General features: G+C 39.7%; 1 protein-coding gene across 9 annotated transcripts in view; it reads left to right on the top strand.

Moving 5' to 3' along the window:
- The window catches only part of Zfp148 (zinc finger protein 148), a 110013-nt gene that overhangs the window by 36755 nt on the left and 55801 nt on the right, over positions 1-17457 (top strand). For all 9 annotated transcript variants that reach the window (XM_039088601.2, XM_039088604.2, XM_006248435.5 and 6 more), the window contains 2 exons: positions 3363-3499; positions 10835-11183. In XM_039088601.2, the coding sequence (XP_038944529.1) occupies positions 10851-11183 (333 nt within the window). In that variant the 5' untranslated portion in view covers positions 3363-3499; positions 10835-10850. The remainder of the gene's footprint in view (positions 1-3362; positions 3500-10834; positions 11184-17457) is intronic.

The following is a 17457-nucleotide window of genomic DNA, read 5'->3' as shown; positions in this document are numbered from 1 at the left end:
TTTTATTTTCGTTTGTAAAGCCCTGGCTGGCCTGCAACTCACTGTGTTGAATAGGCTGACCTCGAACTTACAGAGCTCTGCTTGCCTCTGCTTCCGGAGTGCTGGGATGAAAGTGTGCTGCCATGCCTAGCTCATAAGTCAGAGTTTTAAGCCATTCAAGTTATAGTTATAGAAAGTGATAGAACATTTATTATCTAGTTTGAATTTATTATGGTTGGAGAACATATTTTGTAGGAGTTGGGTCCCTTTAATTTTACCGAGGCTGCCTTATTAGTTTAGTGTCTTAGTGCCTTAGTTTGGTGGTCTACTAAATATGGTTAAAGCTTAGTTTGGTTTCTGCCAGAGAATGTACATTTAGAGACAGTATCTTCTTTTTATTGTCCTTTCTTTCTTTCTCCTCCCCTCTGTGAGTCTACGAGCCCACTGTCTTCTCACTCTGTTGTCACTGGTTAGAACTGGCCATTCTTCTCATGTTTGCATTAGTATCTTTTTGGTTGCTGTGATAAAGCATCCTGACTACAGCAACTGATGGAAGAAAGCATTTCACTGGGCCCATGGCTTTAGAGGATGAGAACCCACGATGAAGGCAGGAGCAGCTGACTCAAAGCCTGCCTTGGGTGTCACCTCTCCTCCAACAAAGCCACAGCTCCTTGAGCCATTCCCCCTTAGACCGGCACAGTGGTATCCTGCACTCACTGCCTTTCCCTTCCTGCTGCCCAGGCGCTCTTTTCGGAGCTGGGGACCGAACCTGTTTTCAGCAGTTTTATTTTGACCCAGGAGTAGCACTTTTCATATGTGTCCCAGTGGGAATTGATTGAATTTTCTGGATTTGTAAGCTTATTTTTTAAAAAAAAAAATAGTCAAATATAAGGAATATTTGGTTTCTGTTTTATTAAATTTTACTTCTTTTTCTCTTTCATTCTTATATTAAGAAATATTGGTAAGCAGAATGCTCATATATCTCTGGAGCTCTTTATTTTTCTCTCTTTAATTGGGTAATTGAGTAAGGTCGTGTTTATTTATCCTCGCTTGTGCATACGTGGAAGACAGATGTCAGTTTGTAGGAGTTGGCTTTCTCTTCTGTACACACAGGTCACCATGCTTGGTAGCAAGAACCCCTACCCACTGAGCAATCTGGTCAACCCTAATCGGGTAATTTCTACAGATTAATAATTAAGGCTACTGATTGTGTTTTGCAGTTGTAAATTTGGTTTTGAATACTTGGCATACCTTTTTTTATTTCAATAATCACATTCTTCTATTTCCAAATTTCTGTAGGTTCTTTGAAATAATTTCTTTGCTTTATTGAGAATTTTACTTGCTAGATGATTGTTTTTATAGTTAAATGTGAAATATAAGTTGAGTTCATAACATAATAAGTGTTTTGAAATCTTTGTTTAAACTACTCCATGAGAAAGAATCACTCTATATTGCCTGATTTTGATGAATATATATGCCTCCCCACCTTTCTATATTGTTTTTTTGAGACAGGGTCTGTTTGTGTAGCCCATGTTGTCCTAGTAAGCAATGCTGGCCTTGAACTCGCAGAGATCTTCCTGCTTCTGTCTCCTAAGTGCCAGAGTTAAAGATGTGAGCCCCTATAGTGGCTTGTGTTATCATTTTGAGGGCCGTACTGAGGAGTGAACCTAGGCCTTGTGCATATTATGCAAGTGCCCTACTATTGACTCAGTAGTGTGACTTACATTATCTGCTATTTTTAAGTATCTTGTTTTTTTTTTTTTTTTTTTTAAGATTATGTGTTATATATGAGTACACTGTAGCTGTCTTCAGACATACCAGAAGAAGACATCAGATCTCATTACAGATGGTTGTGAGCCACCATGTGGTTGCTGGGATTTGAACTCAGGACCTCTGGAAGAGCAGTCAGTGCTCTTAACCCCTGAGCCATCTCCCCAGCCCTTTTAAGTAGCTTGTGACTGTTGAAATGGCTATTGTGCATGATATATATTATATACGTATACTATTGTAAGTCTAGATCATCATTCCTCCCCATTTCTCCCATGCTGGTTTTATTTTTCATATTGTTCATATGTGTGATAACAGTCCTGTTCAAAAAGAAATCACATTTTATTTTGTACATGTCTTGTTAACAAAAACATAAGCATAAATACTCAGGAAAATTTAGGAGTAGAATACTGAGCACAGGCAGGTTTGACTTTGACTTTTCAGATGCCCATACAAGTTTTAGAAGTTTATCCTCTATTGTAAGAGACCTCACTGTAGCCCTGGCTAGGCTGGAGCTCACCATGTAGACAAGGCTGTCCTCAGACAGAGGTCACTGCCTCTGCTCCCCAAATGCTGGGGGGATCAGTACTGTTTGTGGTTTAAGTGGGCACTAGTGTCCTTGTCACCTCTGTGCCATTGTAAACACGACAATCAGAGCTGTTTGTAAATCCGATGTAAACTGTGTGGACCCCTATGATAGGAAGTTTTATAACATCTTTCATTCGGTTGATACTTAGTCATAAGAGCTTGCTGTCAGAACATCTCTTGTGTCTAGCCTGTGCTCTTTGGTATAGGTTATATTGCACACCGCTCTGGTGTTCAGTTTATGTCTAGATGCTTATGTGGTCTTAGGATGACACTCTTTCTACTGTGTCTCTGCACACTACTAGTGTATGTTGTCTGTGAGTCCTCAATTTGTTTGCTTCTCCTTCACTTTACAGGCCCCCCCCCCCCCCCATTTTCTTTTGAGACGGGTTTTATTGTGTAGGTTGGTGGTCTGGAGCTAACCATGTAGACCAGGCTGGCCTAGAACTAAAGGCATATATTGCCACACCAGTCCACAGACCTAATAAAGTAGACCCAAAGATCCATGTAGTTTCTTCGTGTGGCTGCTTACCTTATAGTTCTGTAGCCCTCTGAAATTTGATGTAACATTTCATATCTCAGAGTTGTGGATTCCGGGACTAGGCAAATTATATTTATCAAAAATCTTACCATCCATCCACCCTTCTATCCATCCATCCGTCCATCCGTCCACCCATCCACACACAGAACATGGGGAAAAGAGACCATGTAGAGGTCAGAGGTCTTCTTGCTGGAATCAGTCCCCACTTCTTCCATGTATTCCCAGGAATTAAACTCAGGGTTGGCAGTGTGCATGTTTACCCGTTGAGCATCGTTCTGGCTACAAGGCCATTTGTCTTAGAAGTCAGGTTGCTTCTTTCTTACCTGCCACTGTTGTTTCCTCAGTCAGTGCCCTCTCTCTTCTGCAGACACCGCTCCCTAGATTACAGTGTCCAGGCAGCACTCAGGCAGCTTGCACACACTATGTCTCGGCCTGTTCTCCCTCGAGGAGTGGAGTATGCTTTGCCTATCCTCTGTGTATTCTCTTGTAGGCATCGGATGGCACAAGTGACTGAGAGGATCCTGTGAGTTTCTGGAGCCTGTGAAAGGTAGAAACTCAACCATGATTTCTTTCTCAACTCAACAGCATTCCCTTCCTTGAAGTCTTCAGTTTTTACTTCAGCCTCAGGTAACTTTATGTTTCATAATCTTGAAAAAGTACGTTTTAGGCTGTGTTTTAATTAAGTCATGAATAAAATCAGCCTACAGTTTGAGGTAAGTGTCCTAGCTGTGAAGGTCACTGATGTATGTGTAGTTTTGGACTAGGAAAGTTCTCGGTGGCCTCAGCTATATTGAAGTTACTTTTTTCAGAAATAAACATTTTTTTGTTGGATGATAGATTTCATATTGGGTTTGTATAATAGTTTCAGTTTGGATTTTCATTTCTTGAGGAAATATTTATTTTTCTGTTTATTTAGTTTTTTCAAGACAGGGTTTCTCCATGTAGTCCTGGCTGTCCTGGAACTTACCCTGTAGACCAGGATGGCCTTGACTTTAGCCTACCTCTGTCTCCTGAGTACTAGGATTAAAGGTTTGTGTCACAATGCCTGCCTTTTAAAGATAATGTTTGAGATGAAACTGGTCAATATATTGTGTAATAATAAGTAGCAGTTATTCTCTTAATTAATCTCCTTAACAGCATTTTTAAAATATTGGTAGAAATGTAAATGATGGTTAATGTTGTCAGCTAGTTAGGGTCTAGAATTGTCAAAGCTAAGCCTACAGGCTTACCATTAAGGGATTATCCAGGTTAAGGTTAAGGTTAACTGAGACTGTCTGTGAGGGATTAATTGATGTGGGAAGACTCATCTCAATTGGGAGATGAGATCCTGCCATGAAAGGGAACCCTGCACTGTGTAAAATGCAGCAGGGGAAGCTGAGCGCTGGTGCGCTTCCTCCAGTGTTCACTGCCTGACTCTATTCAAATCCTGCTGCCTCTACTTCCCTACTTGAACTGTGAGCTGGAATAAGCCCTGTTTGCTTGTCTTGAGGAAAAGAACCTGAGATAACATAGTCCTCTAAATGTGTACATGTTGTATGTTTACCTGTAGTAAAATAAGCAAGCAGTCTGATATATTGCCATGTACAATTGGCTACTCTGATAGCCTTATAATCATTGGAATATATTTCTGTCACCTGGAAGCTTATTGTAAACGATCTCATACCTTCCATAGCTCCATCATTGCTGTGCTCCAGGCTCCTTTGCTTGGCACTGCTGCACTTTGTTTGGGGAGTGGGGTAGGGCGAGGTTGTTGAGGATGATGGAGCTTAGAGCATCGCTCATTCTAACTAAGTCTGATACTCTGTCACTGAATTATACTCTGAGCCCATGCTGTTCTGAATACTTTTAAAAATTCTTTTTAAAGGTTTTTTTTATTGTGTATGAGCTGTTTTCCTGCTTGTGTGCTTGTAGAGGCAGAGTGGGCTTTTGGAGACAGGAGCTGCAAGTGGCTGTCAGCCTCTGTGTGGGTGCTTGGAATCCAGTGTAGGTTCTCTGTATTAGCAGCCAGTACTCTTGACCCATGAAGGATCTTTCCAGTCCCTGTGATTGATATTTTAAGTTCCAGCTTGTTGGGGATGATTGCTACAGTGCCTGCCAGTGGAGAGAAGAAAACAGAAGAATACTTTGCATTTCTGTAGGCAGTTTTTTATTTTACTTTCTGTATATGGACGTTTTGCCTGAGTATATATCTATCTGTCCAGGTCTTCTGCAAGAGCAGCAGATGTTTTTAACCACTGAGCCATCTCTCCAATCCCAACAATAACTTATTGGATAGAAGACGGTAGATTTTGGTGTGGATATTGGATAACCAGCTGTCTGCCACACTAGAGTTTGTGTTTGATTTAATTTTATAAATAGTTATAATACAATTTTAATGCCTTAAACAGTTAACATCTTTTCTATTCTTAGACAAAGTTTGGTGAATGATCTAGCACAGTAAACCAAGTGTCAGGCATTGAACATTTGTTCATTTTTATCTAGGGAAGTTTAAGAAGGATTTCTTATATCTATGCTACATAAAATGATGGAATTCAGTTTTCTAATGGAATGAGTAGTTTTAACTTTGTGCTGGTACCAAATGCAATGTACAGGGTAACCAGGACCACTGTGTGCGCCCAGCCCCATCCTTCTCATCTTGATAAAGATAAGTTATACCTGGTTCTTAAATAGTTTGAGTTGGCAAAAATGCAATGTTTTAGATTCCCAGTGCCACAATTTTCTGGTTGTATCATTTTAGAAGACATTTTGATAAATATTTGGAATATATTATGTGCTTAGATACAAGGTTTTTGAATGGTTTTCCTGTTATGTTGGAATGTCTATTAACTTAAATATTTATAGATTATTTATAGATTATTTTTCTATGGTTAAAAATGGTCACTTTTATCTAAGTTGTCATATTTACAAATGGAGACCTTTATCCTAGTTAATAATTTTATTACTGTCTGTTAAATTATATTTATTACTTCAATGTCTCCTGCTGCTGCTGGCACTGAACATGGCTGTTTTAAAATAGTAGCACTTAAAAATACAGTTTTGAAGAAAGACTTTATAATATGAAAAGTGGTGTTTATACAAAGATGTATCTGAGAGCTGGGCATGGCGTCATGCCTGTAACTCCAATGCTTAGAAGGATGAGGCAGGAGGATTGCTATGAGTTCAGGGCCAAACTGGTTCTCAAAAAACCAATATTAAAAAATAAAAACGAAAACAAAGACATATTTCAGATGTGTCCAAATATAGACTATTCCTAGAGAAGAAATATTTCGTTTTCAATGTGGTAAACAATTTTGAGTAGATTAGAACTCTGTTTTGAAGGGTGTAAGAATATAGCAAACTTCTTAGGAATGAAGTGGAAACTGGGTAAAAGGCCATTCTGATATCCATAGGGGTTTCTTCATTTTACCCACTGTGGTGTCGTGAGGTGTGTGTGTGTGTGTGTGTGTGTGTGTGTGTGTCCATCACACACTCACCCCAAGCACACCCACACTCACATCTTTGTTGGTTTGCAGAGACAGCATCTTGCTATATTGACCAGGCGAGCACTAAGCTTGCAGTGGTCCCCTTGCCTTGGTCCCATGCGCTCCGACTATAGTCATGCAGCACTAGATCCAGCTGGCTGGGTGACATTTGTATTTTTATGTTGGGATTTCTCTCTAATTTGCATCTAGAGTAGAAAACTATGAATATCCAGATTAATGTAACTGAAATCCTCCAAAGAAACAGGGTTTGGTGGAAATGCTTTGGTTCAGAAGTCATTTGTGAGGTCTGGGGATGTAGTTCAGTGGCAAATGCTTTCCTCTCATGCACACGCCTGTGGGTTCTACCCTAGTGTCTTGGTGATGGGCTAGAGAAAGAATTGATTTTTGGGGTAAGTACCTTTGAGTGGCTGTCTAAAGAGAAGTTTCTTTTTAGGTTGAGTGGGTTCTGGTGTATTGCTGACCATTGGAGAGTAATTAATCATCTAAGTTGGGAATTACTCTTTTCATAGAAAGTAAAATGATACTTAGGTTCATGGGTTTTTGTTTTGACTCATAGTGCACATTTGAAGTTCCATATATTCAGTGACAGAGAATAAGAAAGAGTGTTACCACCAACCTCAACAAATAAACAGGAAAGCAGAATCCTGAAATGAGAAGTTTATGTTCTGTTTTTTAAATGTTTGAATGCAGGTTAATTAAAGGTAGTTTGTGGCTGGTGGAGACATTCTATCTATGTACAATCTGAAAGGGAGCTAACTGCTTTCAAGAATTTTAGAGAATTTAGCAAAAGCTTTCAAATCTGTTTTCATGTTAAAACTTAACAGCCATCTTTTCTTTGACAGAAGTATGTTTTTAGTATTGCTCTTTATCAGCAACATATTGAATTAAAAAAATTCCAATTGGATGTAGAAAGATTGTCTTCATTATGACTTGACAAAAAGGGAGGAAATAAGGAGGTAGTTTAAGAGGATAAATATAGAAAGAATACCTTTTTTTCATGAAAAAATAAACTGAGGGGGTTGGGGATTTAGCTCAGTGGTAGAGCGCTTGCCTAGCAAGCGCAAGGCCCTGAGTTCGGTCCCCAGTTCCGAAAAAAAAGAACCAAAAAAAATAAATAAATAAAAAAAAATAAACTGAGGTATGACTAATAAATGGAAAGTGGAGAATGAGAAATGTAGAAAGGGATTTTCTCACTCAAAGGAGGAAGATAGATTCTGCATCAGGAAGTGCTCATTTGAGCCTCAAGGTGAAGAGTACTCAGTAAGGCGGTGAGGGTACTCAGTAAGAAGATGAGTACTCAGTAAAGAGGTGAGGGATACTCAGTAAGAAGGTGAGGAGTACTCAGTAAGGAGGTGAAGGTACTTAGTAAGAAGATGAGTACTCAGTAAAGAGGTGAGGGATACTCAGTAAGAAGGTGAGGAGTACTCAGTAAGGAGGTGAAGGTACTTAGTAAGAAGATGAGTACTCAGTAAAGAGGTGAGGGATACTCAGTAAGAAGGTGAGGAGTACTCAGTAAGGAGGTGAAGGTACTTAGAAGATGAGTACTCAGTAAAGAGGTGAGGGATACTCAGTAAGGAGGTGAGGAGTGGTCAGTAAGGAGGTGAGTGATACTCAGTAAGGAGGTGAGGAGTGGTCAGTAAGGAGGTGAAGGTACTCAGGACTTGAGTGATGGCTTTGTAAAGCTTAGTGGTGGTGATGGAGTTAGCTTTACTCAATAACTTCTTGACAGTTCTAGAGCCTTTTTGGGTCTGGGAGTAGCTTGATGTAGTAAGAACTGCATTGGATCAGAGAAGTTTCATTTTAAATTCCAGTTTATTTCCTAACTGTAACCCTACGTGAAGTTCTTTGTTAAGTAAGGATTATGTCTTTAGGGTTATGAACAATATTGAGCAAGGTGACTTGTATAGCAGTGTCCAGCCTGATGCTGTCTACCTAATAAATAACCCCATGCATTAATTATCAACAGAATAGCTCTGCCTCTCTATTAATACTATAATTATTTACACTACAGACACAAACCTACTCTGACTGCAGAATACTTCTCACATTAATTGCATAAAATCCTTTTAGAACTTAATGTGAGTTTCTGATTTAATGAAAAGTAAGAAAAATAAGTATTTTAGTGTGTCGTATAGTTGATTAAAAGTGAGTAGTAGTGTTCAGTTTGTGTATCTGTAACAGTTGTGTTAATGGCTGAAGCAAGTCCCCAGACTCTCTGAGGCTTAAAGTCATTGTGACAAGTGCTTGTATTAAAAACTTATATCTTAGCCAGGCACATGCCTTTAGTCTCAGCACAAGAGGCAGAAGCAGGCAGGTCTCTGAGTTCAGGGACAGCCTGGTCTACAAAGTGAGTTCCAGGACAGCCAGGGCTACACAGAGAAACTAAACAAAACCAAACAAAAAACCCTTACATTTTAATTCTATAATAAAAGCTGCGACTCAGAGCTTCTTTACTCTCTGTTTATTTGTAAATCTGTACACCTTAGTTCCTCAGAACATTAAGTTGAAAGCGGACAGTAAGAGTCAGCTTCTCTCTTCCTGAAAACAACAGGAAGAGGTGGCTGCTGATTGACCTCCTCTTCAAGAGTGTCTTCCCTCTAGCTGTGAATGATGATGGAATTACCCAAACTGCTAGCTACAGTGCAGATGATTTCTGCATGGGTGAGCCAAACAGTTGTCATTTAGTGGAGTAAGAAACCCTGGGTGAGGAGGGGGACTTCATCTTGGTGTAGACTTGTTCTCAGAAAGGGTTTGAGATTTGAGAGACAGGCCTGTTTTGACTTGTTTCTCCTTAGTTTTAATTTACTCTGTTTGAAACACACTATTTCCTGTTGTAAGACCCTGACTGAAGTCCTTGGTGCTTCCCCACCCAAGATAGTCTTGTCTAAAGTTTTTTTTAAATACTTTATTTATTTGTCACCCCTTCCATTGATACAAGTGCAGGAATGTGATTTTTAATTGTTGATAAAACTGTGGCAGTCAAGAGCCTCTACAGTAGGGAAACTTGGTGTTATCTGGAGTAGTAGATCAGCTGGATGCTTTGCCCTTGGTAACACCCAAAACTAAAAACTGAGTTTTCCCTAAGCTACTTACTTAGGCTGGTCTTTTATTTTATTTTAAATTTCTTTTCCATCTTCCATACTCTAAAACTGACACGTTTTTGTTTTCACTGTGTAGCCCTGGCTGTCCTGAACTTACTCTGTAGACCAGGCAGGCCTTGAACTTAGAGAGGTCTGCCTGCCTCTCCCTCTGGAGTGCTGGGATTAAAGGCGTGCACCACCACTGCCCTGATTTTTTTTTTAAGTGATGGTGTATGACTGCAGCTGATGCCCTAAAGGATGTCTTGTACATGTGTAAGTGCCTGTCAGGTGGGGGTTTTTCACATCCTTTGAGAAAACAGTAGGTAGTCTAGAAACAGCATAGTTTGCCAGAATTTCCAAAGAATTGGCCAGAATGATCAACTTTTAGTCCTTTCAACAAGATTCACTTAGTTGTAGAAAGCTAATTTTCTAAGGACCGTGTACAGCAATGCGAAGACAACAGCTGTTTGGGAAGATGTTCACAATGACTGACCTTTCACAGCTTGTTTGCTCTGGGAAGATTTTGAAAAGTAAAGTCAAGTACTGCTCTTTGGTCATACATTTTTCCAGACTGATAACATCTGGTAGGTACCAGGAAGGCAAGAAAAGCAAGTCTGAATTAGACTTTTGTTTACTCCGCTGTTCATAAAGGCCTGTGAAGTATTCGTTTAAGAAAAGGTCGTTCCCTTGGCAATACTGTCCGTAAATCAAGGAATATTTTCATTTTAGTAGGGATTGGAATCTAACTATATTTTGGTCTTACATTATGAAGCCGAAGGTGATATTCAACCCTGTCTTTAGGAAAGACACCAAAACACAGCACTCCCCTACTTGTGAGCTTCCACTTGGGGACCGAGGGTTACATTTGTTCTGTGTGACTTGGAGTCCTTCGGTGCACACACTGTACCATATGTTATGTGCTGCTGGGGCGTACTGAGCCGAGGACTCTTCCCGCACGGTAGCCAAGCAGTGCTCTAACTGAGCTGCCGCACATCACAGCCCTTCTTAGGGTTCTTAGGGTTCACAGGGATCTTTGTTTGCCATCTGCATTTTGCCTGGTAGTATTCTCTGTCCGTTATGTTTTACCGACTTCATCCTTTTATGAAGGATTTTATGAGACTATTATACGTTCAAACCTGAAAGTTCTTGAACTGAAGCTATAAATACTTCCTTTAATCTGTTTTGTGTACATTTTCAGTAATAAAATATATTAGGATTATGGCTTAATTTCAAAATGAAAACTTGTTTTACTTTTCTAGCCTCTGGAAGTCAATCTTGGTAATTATATAAATTAGATAAGTAAAAACTTTCTATTTCTTTTATAATTTGAAGTAAAAAGCTACCAAGTTAGACATATAAACTAATTTTTTATGCTTTGTTGCCAAACTTGGTTTTTCTAGGCAGTTATACTTAAGCATGAACATTGACGACAAACTGGAAGGATTGTTTCTTAAATGTGGCGGCATAGACGAAATGCAGTCTTCCAGGGCAATGGTTGTAATGGGTGGAGTGTCTGGCCAGTCCGCCGTGTCCGGAGAACTTCAGGAGTCAGTACTTCAAGATCGAAGTTTGCCTCACCAGGAGATCCTTGCTGCTGACGAAGTGTTACAAGAGAGTGAAATGAGACAACAGGATATGATATCCCATGATGAACTCATGGTCCACGAGGAGACAGTGAAAAATGACGAAGAGCAGACGGACACCCACGAGCGGCTTCCTCAAGGACTGCAGTATGCGCTTAATGTCCCCGTAAGTACTGAGCCAGAAAGGGCAGCCAGCCCTGCAAGTCACCAACATTTAAAGGATAGTAGTTTTTGTTGTTGTTTGTTTGTTTGTTTAATAGAGTGACTAAGCTGTGGGCAGCTATCATATTTGAAAGGCAGAATTAAGCTTGTATGTGTCATTATTTTTGGACTCTATTTTCCAGTATTATTCTTTGGTCAAGGTTATGTGCGTATTGGATTTTAAGTGCTTGCTTTTTAAAGACACCATTTAGCATTTTGTTTTGATTTTTGGAGATGGTTTCTCTGGGTAGTTCTTGCTGTCTTGGAACTCCAATCTATTTGTGGCAGGCTGTCAGTATATAGGCCAAGTTGGCCTAGAATGTGCTATGTGGACCAGGCTATCCTTAAACCTTCTGGCATCTTCCTGCCTCTGCCTCTTTGGTGTTGGAATTACACACAGCTCCAAGACACTCATTTTTAGGCATTTATGTCTTCTTTCCCTGTAATGTCATTGTTTAGTTTTGGTGTTTTGTATTTCTTGCCTCAGAATTGAGTTAGTCCCTGTTCTTGTCTTCTGGAAAAGATAGGAGAGAATTGATAAATTTCCCCCTTTAAATGCTTGCTCGAGATCATCTGTTTCTTCTATGAGTCTTGGCAGTTTGTTGAAAGAAGTGGTAAATTTCATCAGTTTTCCAGTTATTGGACACAAAAATCTGTTTCCAGTTTTCTTTATCTACCTTCCTTCCTTCCTTCCTTCCTTCCTTCCTTCCTTCCTTCCTTCCTTCCTTCCTTCCTTCCTGCCTGCCTGCCTGCCTGCCTGCCTGCCTGCCTGCCTGCCTGCCTGCCTGCCTTCCTGCCTTCCTGCCTTCCTGCCTTCCTGCCTTCCTGCCTTCCTGCCTTCCTGCCTGCCTTCCTGCCTTCCTGCCTTCCTGCCTTCCTGCCTTCCTGCCTTCCTGCCTTCCTGCCTTCCTGCCTTCCTCTTTTGTTTTTACTATCCTTTAAATGCACATGTACTTGCTCTGTGTGTGTTGTTAATAGTCTATTTGTCTTTTACCCAGACTGTAGGCGTGTGTCTGTGGTTTTGTTACCACCTTTACTATTCTTAAGCTTACAGTGGAGTAGTGTTAAATTGTATCTGCAGTGTTGTACAGTAGGTCTCTAGAGCTTCCTTGTCCTATAAAACTGACACTTTATGTATTGAATACTTGCTCTGTTACCTCCCTCCAGAAGTGACTTTCTGATTTTATTGATACCTTAAGGATACTTTGTTTTTTTCTGTTGATTCCTGTTTTTTTATTTTTTTAAAGATTCATTTTATTTTTGATTATGTTATGTGTATGTGTGTTTGTGTGGGTGGTATGTGCATTTGAGTGTAGAGCAGTGCAGAGACCAGAAGAGGGCCTCTGATCTGTTGGAGCTAAAGTAGCAGCAGGTGAGGGTGAATCATCTGATGCGGTTGCTGGGAATTGAACTCAGGTCCTGTAGAAGAACAGCAAGTGCTCTAAGCACTGAGCTGCCCCTGACTTACTGTTTTCAATTCATTAATTGTTTTAATTTTGTGTGTGTGTGTGTGTGTGTGTGTGTGTGTGTGTGTGTGTGTGTGTGTGTGTGTGCGTTGCTCTCCTCTAGCCCTAGTTGGCCTTGAACTCTAGCTGAAGAGGATGACTCATAGACTCATAGAATGGAGGTCAGGGGCCATCTTGCAGGAATCCATGTGTTCTTTCACTCTGCGCCCCTGGGGATCAGGTCACCATACTCAGGCCATCCACCCAACATGGCAGCAGGCGTCAGAGCTGCCTCACTGGCTCTGCTCTTCCTTACGTTTTACTTGGAGTTTCATTAGGTTGTTGATTTCAGCCCTTCTCTCCTGATGCTAATACTGTGAGTTTCTCTTATTTTAAGCGCTGCTTCAGATGTCTCACTAGTTGAGTGTTTAATAACATTCTCTTTCCTTCTGTCTTTGATTTCTTTAAACTATGCATTATTTGGAAGTGCATAGCTTAATTTCCAAATATTTTCTAGATTATTCTTGCTGTTACTTGATTTCTAGTTTTAGCTATTGTCAGAGTAAATACTATTTGATTATGGTGTTAAGATGTCTTTTGTGGCCGAATTCTGGTCTGACTTGTGGCGCTGGAGAATATATCCATTCCAGTGTCGGTTATATCCAGTCGTCTAGAGGCCACCGGAACTCTATTGGACAGGCTGTGTTCTAGACCTTCTTTGGTTTTTAGTTTCTGTGGTGATTGTTTCAAATGCAATATAACTTCTTGCTCCCTTTGTAAAATGATTTCGCTGGTTCCTCGTTGGACTAAAATGCTGATTGGTATGGGTGGAGAGTCACTGTGTCCGAGCTCTTAGGTATCTTTTTTTAAATGCTGATTGGTATGGATGGAGAGTCACTGTGTCAGAGCTCTTAGGTGTCTTCTTTTAAATGCTGATTGATTGGTATGGATGGAGAGTCACTGTGTCAGAGCTCTTAGGTGTCTTCTTTTAAATGCTGATTGGTATGGGTGGAGAGTCACTGTGTCGGAGCTCTTAGGTGTCTTCTTTTATTGCTGTTACTGAACTCTCCCACACTTCGTTTTCAGCATATCAGACTACCTTAGTTCACCAGACCACAATGACTTTATTATTTCTTTTGCACGTGGCTTGCTTCTGCCTGAAATATTCTTGTTGACATCTTGTGAAAGCTTTCTTGTGGTGTTTCTTGTGGCCACCTCACTTTGGATTATTTGCTTGTAAAACTGTTGTTCTCCTTTAAGGTTGGTTTTGTAGGTCTTGTCTTTAAATTTTATGTTTTTAGTACTTGGGCTGTAGGCGACAGCCCAGATGCTTGTGTGAAGATGCGCTTTGTTTTTAACTGAAGGAAGAATTAGATGGTCACGCTTATTCCTTCTTCAGTAGACAGCTGCATACTTCAGTATTGCACAACCCATCGGGATATAAAATACTTTCATTATTCTACAAAGTTGCTTTGTAATTCTTCCCAGTTATTTGCACCCATAATTGTTAGGATTTTTTTCATCATAGTTTACCATTGTCTCTCTTGGAAATTTTATGCCATGAAATTAGTTGTAGCTCTCATATCTGCATGCTTTTGCGAAGCATGTTGTTAGTTTATCTGTGTTGATTGGGTATTTCTACTTTTGTTTTCCTTATTGGTTAATGTATTGTTTTAATATCTAAACATTTACTATCTCTTTTCTTCTGTACTTTCTTATTTTTATTATTAGAAATAAAGCTACTAGTAAATGTATTTATTGCACTTCTTTCTTTTCCGCATTTTTGTATGCCTGGTCTTAAGTTTTGTTTCTGACTTAGTATCTGTCTTTCAGTTAGAAGCACGTTTTGACTTTATCCTCCATGGTGAAGTTTGAGATGGATAAAGTAATACTCAGCTTTGTTCTTTACAAGCCTCTTAGGACAGTTTATGTACTTGTATCTCATGTCTGTCAGTCTTAGTTTAGAGCCAGCTGGACTTAGATCACATAGATTCTAGGGAATGATTTGCTTACAGTCAACATTTAAACAGTGGTGGCTTTAATTCATCAGATGGTATACCTCTAGTTTTTTAGGTTTTCTTTAATTTACCCCAGCATTGTCTGTAGTTTTTAGTGTTGTTTTATTGGACACGTTTTGATTCAGTGCTGTAGCAAATAGTAACAATTTTTAATTGCTGACTAGGATAAAGACCTTCAGTTGCTTTTCCTATTTACTGTGCACTCTCTGACACTGCTTCAGTTACCTGTCAGTTCCCAGAGTTACACTGCACATTCTGTGTTTCTCAACCAGCACTTGCCAGAACTTCCTTTCTTTGTGAAGAACCTTCTTATCCTGCCTGGATATGATGTCTTGAGAGACATCTTTTAAGAATTTTATTTGCTTGCTAACTAGCGAGTGTATGGAGGACCTCAAGCCAGCTGGTCAAACACCACCCTTGGTCTGCAGATCCTGAACCCTGCTTTGGCATCTTCTATTAGTTCCCATGTATTGCCCCGCTTACAGTCTGGGCACTGCAAGGCTTTTGATAGAGAAGAGCAGAAGGGAAGAGACAGTTACCTAACCATTTATCATCAATCCCACCACCCTCTGAACCTTCTGTCTACCCCAGATCTGGTTCCTCTCTGTAATTGGGTTACTTCGAGGATGTTTTTTTTTTTTTTTTTTTTTGATGAAAAAAACAATATGTGACGTTTTCACTTGACCCACAAGTGAATCAGAGCTGTCATATCTGTAATCCATTTTTCTTATTGAAAGTTTCCTACTTTTAACTGGTGCAGATCAAGCTGCTGTGGGTTTCTGTATGAAGAATACAGGCGCTGCTCTCTAGAGCATGTCCTAACGTTTTGCTCCGTCTGTCTGTGTGCTTTTCATCGGCATATCACTCAGGGCGGTGAGGGTTCCTTCCTTACAGCATGTTAGAACTAGAACTGTTCTCAGTCCCTTATCTTTACCGTGTCAGCTTGGCGCCCCATTTGTAGGGCACTCAATTCAGTTGTTGTCCTCAAAGATAAGTGAGTCTGAAAAATTGGTCACGCCATTTAACAGATGGTCAGAACTTGGGATTTATGTAACATTGTTTTATAATGAGACATAAATAGACATGAGGAATTATTTCCCTTCGTCATATATTGCTGTTGGTGGCAAGGGTTAGGGCTTGGGATGTAATTGTGTATTGGTTTTCATTGAAAAGGGCATTTTACCCAGAACAGTATGATTTTGTTTCTCAGTGTGAACAGACTTAAGAATAACAGGCCATTTTCAACATTCTTTCCTGAATGTGTTTTAAAAATGATATTGTACAAGGTAATAGTTTTTTCCTGTTTGTTCATTCACTTGGAAATCACAGAGAACTCCTTTTCCTATTTCCCCTTGTTAGTATGGAATTAGCAATTGAGTTTTCTCAACCTGTTAATGACTTTTGGTTCTCTTCCCTTAGTAAATTAAGTTACAGTTAAAAGTTATTTGTGGCAACTTTGTTCTCAGGATTTATTTTGATTTTTTTTTTCTTTTTACTCTAAATCAGTAGAAGTCAACTACTAGTGTATAGTAGTATATAGTTTACCATTGGACATTTAAATTAAGACGTGAGGTTTTTAACTCACTGGGCACTCTGCAGATGCTTATCAGCTGCATGGTGTCTGTGTTGGACAGTGTCCATGCAAGCTGTCCCATCACTGCCTCTGTGTCACTACATAGTGCTGTGGTAGAAGCTTTGCAGCCATCTCAGAGAATTAAAAGATTTCAGCAACCTTCCCATTCTTAACAAGTTCATCAAAGAAGGCTTGAGAACTCCTAACCCTCTGTGCAGTTTTCTTCCCAGGCATGTGAAGGGGCAGGTCTGCCATCCATACTTACAACTTGGAGCAGATTATAATTGACAGTAATACATTTGTCTTCTGATAAACTGTTGGGCTGTATAATGTGAATGAAAATATTTTATAAATTGGGAGCGATCTAAAAAATTCATGTTCTTGTCATATAATGGTTATAGAAAATATTTAGGAATATATAACTCCTGAAAGATTTACTTCAGAATTTCTGTGACATTCTTTTAAACATCTTTAAAAACTTACCTGTGGAGGTCAGAAAGACAACCTGCAGGAATCAGTTCTTACCTCTTACGGTGTAGGTCCCAGGGACTGAATTCTAGTCATCGGGTTTGGAGACAGGTGTTTTTACCTGTTTAAGCTTCTCAGTGGCTTTGTGTGACATTTTTAAATCATAAATTTCTAAAGCAACATGATAGAATTACTGCTGTACTTTAAGGTACTTATATTTGAATAAATTTTTAATGGGCCTGGAAACTCAAAATGTATTAGGCCATTGGAATAAGACTTCTGTTTTCCTTCTCAATTCCTAACAATTTCTGAAATCCTTTCATTAGGGAAGATGACACAGGCGGTTGTAATTGAATTGTGTGCTTTTTCACCGTCAGTTGTAAGTCACAGTCTGTTCCTGATTACTGTTGCATATCTTCAGAGTTGTTGAGGGACTCAGTAGTAATTTGTTGTTTGGACTGTTGGTTCTTCCTTTGGTTCAGGCTGTGTTTCAAGAGGTTAGAGTGGTTTGTCAGGTACAGGATACTCATGAGAGTTTACTCACAAGCCACCTGATGGAGGGTGGTTTCTGAACAGAGATAACATGAGCTGAACACTGAACCTTCATAAACCAGGCTTTAATGGGAATTGTTATTGCTCACAACTACTGATTTTCATTAATTTATTTATGTATTGAGACAGGTTTATTCTATGCAGTCCTGGCTGGCCCAGAACTCACCATGTATATTTTTAGAC

Source organism: Rattus norvegicus, chromosome 11, assembly GCF_036323735.1.
Source record: "Rattus norvegicus strain BN/NHsdMcwi chromosome 11, GRCr8, whole genome shotgun sequence".
Lineage (NCBI taxonomy): Eukaryota > Metazoa > Chordata > Mammalia > Rodentia > Muridae > Rattus > Rattus norvegicus.
The sequence above is the reverse complement of the archived record's forward strand: the minus strand, read 5'-3'. Positions and strand labels throughout refer to the sequence as shown.